Source organism: Rhipicephalus sanguineus, chromosome 10 (genome assembly GCF_013339695.2).
Source record: "Rhipicephalus sanguineus isolate Rsan-2018 chromosome 10, BIME_Rsan_1.4, whole genome shotgun sequence".
NCBI classification, from domain to species: Eukaryota; Metazoa; Arthropoda; class Arachnida; order Ixodida; family Ixodidae; genus Rhipicephalus; species Rhipicephalus sanguineus.
Window position 1 is genome coordinate 136,344,815 of NC_051185.1, and position 8,632 is coordinate 136,353,446.

General features: G+C 55.7%; 2 protein-coding genes across 2 annotated transcripts; one reads left to right on the plus strand and one right to left on the minus strand.

The window, feature by feature from the left end:
* Positions 1-476: 476 nt before the first annotated feature.
* LOC119406757 (uncharacterized protein K02A2.6-like) lies at positions 477-4,156 on the minus strand. The gene is made up of 2 exons (XM_037673489.1): positions 3,090-4,156; positions 477-3,009 (listed from the first exon to the last, which is right to left on the minus strand). The coding sequence occupies exons 1-2, from the start codon at positions 4,154-4,156 to the stop codon at positions 477-479; spliced, it is 3,600 nt and encodes a 1,199-aa protein (XP_037529417.1).
* A 1,543-nt stretch (positions 4,157-5,699) lies between these two features.
* On the plus strand, positions 5,700-7,426 carry LOC125760093 (uncharacterized). Its single transcript, XM_049419757.1, has one exon. The coding sequence runs from the start codon at positions 5,721-5,723 to the stop codon at positions 7,206-7,208; it is 1,488 nt and encodes a 495-aa protein (XP_049275714.1). The 5' UTR covers positions 5,700-5,720; the 3' UTR covers positions 7,209-7,426.
* The last annotated feature ends 1,206 nt before the right edge of the window (positions 7,427-8,632 follow it).

Here is an 8,632-nt window from a genome sequence, read left to right on the forward strand (position 1 = left end):
CAAACGCATGGCGGGGTAACAGCTACTGACTGCCGAGCCGCGCTCGTCAGTGTTTATTCTTCACGCACGACCAAGGTTGCCTGCCGAACCTGGCGAGGTCATGAAACTAGGCTAGGCAGGGCGCCACACGCTCGTTACACCCCTCACCCCCAGTTATTGTACACAACATAAAAAAATACAAGTCCCAGCCGGTTCGACGTTCATTTAGGTAGGCGAAAAGCGGTCTGGTGCCCTTCGTCGTCGATTGCTCCGCCTGGGTACAGGTGTTGAGGGACTAGGTGCTGTAGCACCAGGTGCTGCCTGTGCCACGCTTGATTCCTCCTGAGACACTGCTGTGGTTGGCAGAGATGGCACTGAACTTACCGGTGGCCCAACTAGTGGCGCACCACTGGAGGCGCCTGTCCCTTGCGAAATGGCTGTCTCACTGGCCGCAACTGGTGTTGCCGTGGATGCAAGCCAGGTCCCGCGGTTAGCCCTCACATGGTCAGCATGCCGGTGCCATGTGGTTCCATCCTGCATTCGTACGAGCAGAGAGGAGGAGCTTGCAGGCGAGACCGGGGCACTCCAGGCTCCGGCAATGGCCAAGGACGGCACCCTTTGTCAGCAGCCAGCTTCTGCTTCAGCTGTTTGAGGAGCGCCGTAGACCGGAGGTCTGGATGCAGAATGTCCAACGGTGTCTTCACCATCCGTCCCAGCAGAAGCTCACAGGGGGCACGGCCGGTGACATCATGAGGTGTAGTCCGGTACTGGAAGAGTATGCGGGCGACCTGCGTACGGAAATCCCCAGCCTGGCTCTTCTTAAGTTTGTCCTTAATAGTCTGCACCACCCGCTCAGCTGCACCGTTTGAAGCAGGGTGGTACGGAGGAACCATCATTCGGCGGATTCCGTTCTTTGTCAGCCAGGCCAGGTACTCTGCGCTGGCGAAAGCGGGCCCATTATCGGAGACTATGATGTCCGGCAGCCCCTGGGCTGCAAAAACCTGCCGAAGTGCTGCAATGGTCGCACCTGCTGACGGAGTGGTGACAGGTAGGACTTCTACCCACTTTGAAAATGCGTCGACTACCACCAGGAAGTAGTGGCCTTTGAAGGGGCCCCCAAAATCCACGTGAAGGCGGGACCAGGGCCTCTGTGGGAATGGCCATGGGGTGATCTCCACATGACGCGAGGCCCGTTGATGTTCCTGGCAGACTTGGCAGCTCTGCACCATGTGAGCGATGTCCTGGTCCAGTCCAGGCCACCAAACGTGGGACCGGGCCACCATCTTTGTCTTTTCCACGCCAGGATGCCCCGCGTGCAGCAACTGCAGGACCCTGGACCGGAGACTTTGTGGGATCACCACCCTGGAACCCCAAAGTAGGCAGCCCTGCTCCAGGCTCAGCTCAGCGGCCTTGTGGCTGTAGGGCTGCTGCACCAACTCCTCCCCTCGGGATACTGCCTTCACCACCTGGGACAGGACCGGGTCCCGACTGGTCGCCTGCGACACAGCAGACCTGGAGAGTACCTCTGGGTACGCATGCTCCAGCATGAGCACTTCAGCTGGCTCTGGAACAGCAGCAGGCACCTCTGGCAGCGGCAACCGGCTCAGGGCATCGGCAGGTCCCAGGTCTTTTCCCGGACGGTACACCAACTGGTAGCTGTAGGCCGCCAGCTTCAAGGCCCATCGTACCACTCGAGGTGATGCCTGCACGGGGACCGCCTTGTCTGGCCCCAGTAGCCCCAGCAGTGGTTTGTGGTCCGTCACTGCCTCGAACTTTCGGCCCCACAGGTACTGGTGAAAACGCTCGACGCCAAACATGAGGGCGAGGCCTTCCTTGTCCAGGTGGCTGTAACGCTGCTCTGCTGTGTGAAGACGTCGAGAAGCAAACGACACCGGGCGTTCTTGGCCATCCTTGTCTCTGTGCGCTAGGACGGCTCCTACACCATAGGGTGATGCCTCTACAGTAAGGACAACAGGCTTGGCTGGATCGAAGTGCACCAGCACCGGTGCCTTGGTGATTAGCTGTTTACTGTGCTCAAAGGCCACGTCCTGCTCCTTCTTCCACACCCAATGCTGGCCATCTCGAAGCAGAATGTGCAGTGGCTGTAGATGCGCAGACAGGTTGGGCAGGAACCTCCTGTAGAAATTGATGAGACCAAGGTAGCTTTGCAGCTCTTTCTTGTTTCGGGGCTTCGGCGCCTTCAGAACAGCCTCAACTTTGCGGGGGGCCGGAGTCAGGCCGGCTTGGGAGATGACGTGTCCGAGGTATTCTACACTGGGAACCATGAACACGCACTTTTCCCGCTTGAGCTTGAGACCAGCATCCTGAAGTCGGGCCAGCACGTTGTGCAGATTCTGCATGTGGTCTCCATCGTCAATACCGGTGACGAGGATGTCGTCCAAGTACACTGCCACGTGCTTCATGCCCCTGAAGAGGTTGTCCATCTCTCTCTGAAAGATGGCTGGTGCCGAGGTCACTCCAAATGGTAAACGCGTATACTGGAAAAGCCCCATAGTTGTCGATATCGTGACATACTTCCGTGAGGCCTCCTGGAGCACCAACTGCTGGTACGCGTCTCTGAGGTCGAGCTTCGTGAACTTCTGGCCACCAGACAAAGCCGACCAGAGATCTTCAATCCTAGGCAGGGGGTACTTTTCGACGGTAGCGACGGGGTTGATCGTAACCTTGAAATCCCCACAGATTCTGACACCACCATCTCGCTTGGGGACTGGAACGATGGGAGCGGCCCACTCCGCAGTCTTAACTGGTACCAGGATGCCTTCTCGCTGTAACCGTTGCAGCTCCTGGGTTACCCCGTCCTTCAGTGCGAACGGCAGTGGGCGAGGCTTGAAAAACCGAGGCCGGACTCCCTCGGGTACATGGATGCCAGCAGTCGTACCGGCGAATGTGCCCACCCCTGGCTGGAACAGTGACTGGAAATCTGTTAGGAGGCTCGGGATGTCTTGTAAGCCATGTAGGGCTGCTTCCTGGCCTTCTGGCAGCCGAACACCCAGTGCGCAAATCCAATTTCTGCCGAGCAGCGTCGGTGATGACCCCTTGGTCAAATACAGAGGAAGGGTTGCTTCCCTGTTGCCAAAACGAACGCTGACCTGGGCCTGGCCTTGGACCTGGGAAAGCTCTCCGGAGTAACTCCGCAGCATGACGCCTGAAGCCTCGACGGCCACTCCGGGGAAGGTCCTTTTGAAAAGTTTGCCAGCCATGACCGACACACTGGCCCCGTGTCCAGTTCCATGGAAATGGGGCGCCCGCAAACTTCGACGGTCAGCACGTAAGGCGGCACAGACGACGGGACAAGGCCTGTGTGCCACATGTCGAAAATCGGCGGGTTCTCGGACACGACGTTGAGCCTGGCCGCGGAGGAACCCGAGCCTGCTGCCGCACGTCCCCGCCGCCACTTGCGACGCCTACCCTGACCGCGGGCTGTTGTGGAACCTGGGCTTGATCCAGGCTGCTGCTGTGGTGCGCTGTTCTGCTTCCCCGTTCGGCATACCCGTGCAAGGTGCCCCGTTTTTCCGCACGTGAAGCACTGCGAATGTACGAACTGGCACTGTGAGGGGGAATGGGCGTCACCGCAGCGACTGCATATACCGTCCCTTGCCACCATCTTGTTGACCGCCGCTTCTGTTGACGCCGCACGCGCAATCTCGCCGGCGTCTTTTGTCGCCGCGTCCATCGCCAGCGCTGCTTTCACCACGTCGTCCAGCGAGGGGTCGGGAAGTTCCAGGAGACGTGTCTGCATGGCGGGGCTGTTTATGCCGCAGACGAAACGGTCCCGTAGCAGCGAGTCCAGCTGGTCCCCGAAAGCGCAGGTACTCGCCAAACCTCGTAGCGCGGCGACGAACTGCCCGAGGCTCTCCCCTTCCCGGCGGCTCCGGTTGTTGAAGCGGAAACGCTCCATTAGCGTGGACGACGCCGGACTGAAGTGCGAGCGCAGGGTAGTGAGCAGCTCGCTGAGCGTCTTGGTATGCGGTGTAGCCGGCTTTAGGAGGTCGAGCAGGAGACTGAAGACTTGGGTTCCGCAACTTGCCAGGAAAATGTCCCGCTGTTTCTCCTCGGGCGTGTCGTTAGCGCGGAAAAACACGTGAACTTGCTCCTCATAGATGGGCCAGGCGGACCCGTCTCCCTCGAACGGCTCGAGCCTTCCGTACAGCGGCATGGCGGCAGATGCGGGGGGCGTTGTTTTGCCGCTCTCGATGGCCTGGGTCGACACGTTGACTGTACTCGTCGCCAGTGTCACGATCCGCCCCGGGACCGCGGACGAGGGGGGCCGAGGCGCCCGCGCTCTAACAAGGACGACCCAAACGCATGGCGGGGTAACAGCTACTGACTGCCGAGCCGCGCTCGTCAGTGTTTATTCTTCACGCACGACCAAGGTTGCCTGCCGAACCTGGCGAGGTCATGAAACTAGGCTAGGCAGGGCGCCACACGCTCGTTACACTTCTAGTCCCTAGTACTCTCCTGTTGTCCTTGTTAAAAAGAAGGACAATAGCTGGCGATTCTTTGTTGACTACCACCATCTCAACCATATTACCAAGAAAGATGTGCATCCTCTCCCGCGTATCGACGACGCACTCGATTGCTTGCACGGCGCCAGATATTTCTCGTCAATTGACCTGCGCTCAGGGTACTGGCAGATCGCTGTGGACGACCAAGACAGAGAGAAGACTGCCTTCGTGACCCCTGATGAACTTTATCAGTTTAAAGTGATGCCGTTTGGCTTGTATAATGCTCCCGCGACCTTCGAGCACATGATGGACTCTCTCCTTAGCGGCATGAAGTGGTCCATCTGTCTTTGCTACCTGGACGACGTTATTGTTTTTTCCATCACCTTCGAAAACCATCTTACTCGCCTGTCCACAGTGCTTGATGTTTTCCGACGCGCTAACCATCAACTTAACTCGTCGAAATGTCACTTTGGGCAACGCCAAATCTGCGTCCTCGGCCATCTTCTTGACGCTGCGGGCGTGCAAGCAGACCCTGGGAAAGTCCGAGCAGTTCGAGATTTCCCCACTCCCCGCTCAGCCAATGACGTCCGCAGTTTTCTTGGACTGTGCTCCTACTTCCGTCGCTTTGTTCAGAATTCCGCCGACGTGGCCCATCCTCTGACCCGCCTACTGAAAAAGGACGTCGCATTCACTTGGGACAAACAACAAGCGCACGCTTTCTCATCCCTCGTTGCAATCCTCACCAACCCGCTAGTTCTGGAGAACTTCGACCCTTCTGCCACTACGGAGCTTCGTACCGATGCCAGTGGCCACGGTATAGGCGCAGTGCTTGCACAACAGCAACAGGGCATGCACCGCGTCGTTGCGTACGCAAGCCGCCTTTTGTCGCCATCGGAACAAAATTATTCGATCACCGAATGAGAGTGCTTAGCTCTCGTCTGGGCTATCACGAAATTCCGACCGTACCTCTATGGCAGGCACTTCACGGTTATTACAGACCATCATGCGCTTTGCTGGCTCTCCTCGCTCAAGGACCCCACGGGACGCCTCGGGCGTTGGGCGTTGCGCTTACAGGAGTACACATTTTCGGTATCATATAAATCTGGACAACTTCACAAGGATGCCGACTGCTTGTCTCGGCACCCAGTCAATCCCCCTGAAACGACGGAAGATGACCATGAAGCACTCGTTCTCTCCATTACCGACTTCGTCAACATGGCTCGGTGGCTCGGTAGCTACGCCACTGAACAGTCATCTAACCCGCTCTTGTTTGCCATGCAGGTGTACGTGATGCTTGCCATTCACGCACTTGCCTCTGCTTCACTGGGCACAGTGCCTCACAGACCAGCAGCCTGCGAGCCTTTGTGGCTCGAAATCAGCGCGGATACGCCTACCCAATGCGGCTTCAACATCGATGCACTGGCCTGTCAAGCGGCGCCCCCGCCCGAGGAACTATGGATTCAGCAGCCACTGGTAGCCCAATCTTCATCAGCATCACCAACAGCTATAACACCGGAACATACCCGCGCGGCGCGCTGTGGGCTCTGTGGCTACGCCACGGAACAGTCATCTAACCCGCTCCTGTTTGCCATGCAGGTGTACGTGATGCTTGCCATTCACGCACTTGCCTCTGCTTCACTGGGCACAGTGCCTCACAGACCAGCAGCCTGTGAGCCTTTGTGGCTCGAAATCAGCGCGGATACGCCTACCCAATGCGGCTTCAACATCGACGCACTGGCCTGTCAAGCGGCGCCCCCGCCCGAGGAACTATGGATTCAGCAGCCACTGGCAGCCCAATCTTCATCAGCATCACCAACAGCTATAAAACCGGAACATCCCCGCGCGGCGCGCTGTGGGCTCGGTGGCTACGCCACGGAACAGTCATCTAACCCGCTCCTGTTTGCCATGCAGGTTGGTAGAAAAAGCTCTTTGTTTTCAAAAAAATCAAGTAATTACTGTCTGGTCCAGCTGCCGAGCCCGAAGTACTGTGTATGCCTTGCTTTTGAATGTCTCGATACCATTCACTGTTTATTACTGCTACTGTCAGGGGACATAGAAACCAACCCAGGGCCTACTGATCCTGTAATTCTTGCTGAGCTGAAAAAAATATCTACCGGGCAGTCTGCACTCCTTTCCGAAGTGCAAGACTTAAAAGTGCAACTGCATACTACGGAAAAAACTATTTGTGGCCTAAGTGATAGAATAGCACAGTTGGAGGAGCACTACAAAACCCTTTCAACTGTGCAATCAGAACTAGTGACATTACATACGAGTACGGCTGCCACCAGCCGTCACATTGAAACTTTAGAGGCTCGGTTTGAGGACGCTGAAAATCGCTCGCGACGCAACAACCTGCTATTCTACGGACTTCCAGATACTAACCACTCTGAAACTTTCTCGGAATCGGAAGGATTAATTATGAACCTCTGCAGTGAGCACTTAAACATAAAAATTGACCCGAAGGAAATTGAAAGGGCGCATCGGCTCGGCCGCTACAAGGCTGGCCTGCAGCGTCCTATCATAGTAAGATTTACATCTTTTAAAACTAAAGAAGTGATCCTTTCTAACGGCAAAAAACTGAAAGGTACAACTTACGCAATCAGGCAGAATTTCTCACGTTCGGTCCAAAATGCACGAAAACACCTTATAGCCTTCGCTAGAAACAAGTCGACCGCTTTTTCATGCCCTTACAAAACGTTGTTTCTTGGCTCAAAGCGGTATGCCTTCGATGAAGTATCGCAAACAGTCAAAGAAATCCCATAGCAAACCAGGCAGTATAGCCAACTGCCACACCGCCCCCGTAATGACGCCCGAGCAAATATCACTACTTCCGTGGTCTACACTAACGTGCGCAGCTTTCTTTCAAAACACGAGGAAATATGTAGTCTTGTCTCGTCATATAGCAGCAATATAGTCGTGCTCACCGAAACGTGGCTTTCTGGTGACGTCACAGATGACGAAATCCTGACCGATCTCCCGAACTTCGACGTTTTAGATGCGAAGTATCTTAAGGCGGAGCTCAATCCGGTGGTGGGGGTGGTGGTGGTGGTGGTGATGGTGGTGGTGTGCGGCGTGACCACCCTTACTGCGCATGCGCATACCCTCTCCACACACCTCCTGGCCACTCAACCTCTCCACTTCCCCTCTCCACTTTCCCTCTCCACTTTCCCTCTCCCCTCCCCCTTTTCACTCTTCTTCTGAAACGCGGGCTAGACATGCCGAAATTCTCTCCTGCGCAACGCCGCGATGAGCTCGAGCGCATGCGCGTCCCCTCCCCTTCTCCCTCCTCTCCTACGCTGCCCCCTTCTCGCCCACCTGTCGACCGCGTTCCCCGCTCGCCCTGTGAGAATTAACGGCCAGGCTAGATGGAAGATACGACGCGCGTAGCGTCCCTCTTCGCGTTCCACGACGCGAGGTCGGTAGCATGCCCAACGAACGCCAACGGAACGCGATCGTGCAAGTGCTCCGGCTTCGCATCGCCTCTTGGTCCCCTTTAGCGGGAGATGGTGTAATTTTTTTTTCGTAACGATCGTAAAGGCGCCCGTGGGGGAGGTGTTCTAATCGCCACTAGTAAGCTACTCTCGTGCTCAGTCGTCGACATTACGACTGACTTAGAAATCCTATGGCTTCTCATTCGTTGTACGCCACTAACTTTGCTACTTGGAGTGTGCTATCGGCCCCCGCAAAGCAGCCCAGACTTTCCACAGAAATTTAACAACATATTGAACCATCTCATTTTGGAACATCCCAACGCGCGCGTCCTAATTTTCGGCGACTTTAACTATCCCGCCATCGATTGGCAAGACCAGGCAGCTTTGTCAGGAACAAGTGCGGAAGCAAAAGAACTTGTGAATATCTGCCTAAACTTCAACCTCACACAGCTGGTGTTGGAGCCAACCCGCGTGACAAATAGTTCAGCGAACATATTAGACTTCATATTAACAACACATCCTGAAAGTTTATCTTCGCTTACATACCTGCGCGAAATCAGCGACCATAAGGTTATACACTCAGTCTTCAACTTCAGTCACTTGCCCAGCCAGATTCAATCGAAGACTATCAGTCTGTATGATAAAGGGAACTACGAGGCAATCAACAACGAGCTTCAGGGCTTTTTACCAGACTTTGAAGCTCGTCTTTCGAGCAGAACGGTGGAAGACAACTGGACAATTTTCAAAAACAAAATA

Coding starts and splice junctions, on each gene's coding strand:
- LOC119406757 (XM_037673489.1), bottom strand. CDS start 4,156: ATGCCGCTGTACGGAAGGCTCGAGCCGTTCGAGGGAGACGGGTCCGCC. Junction 3,010..3,089: donor AGGTCCAAGGCCAGGCCCAG/GTCAGCGTTCGT, acceptor GCTGCTCGGCAG/AAATTGGATTTGCGCACTGG.
- LOC125760093 (XM_049419757.1), top strand. CDS start 5,721: ATGCAGGTGTACGTGATGCTTGCCATTCACGCACTTGCCTCTGCTTCA.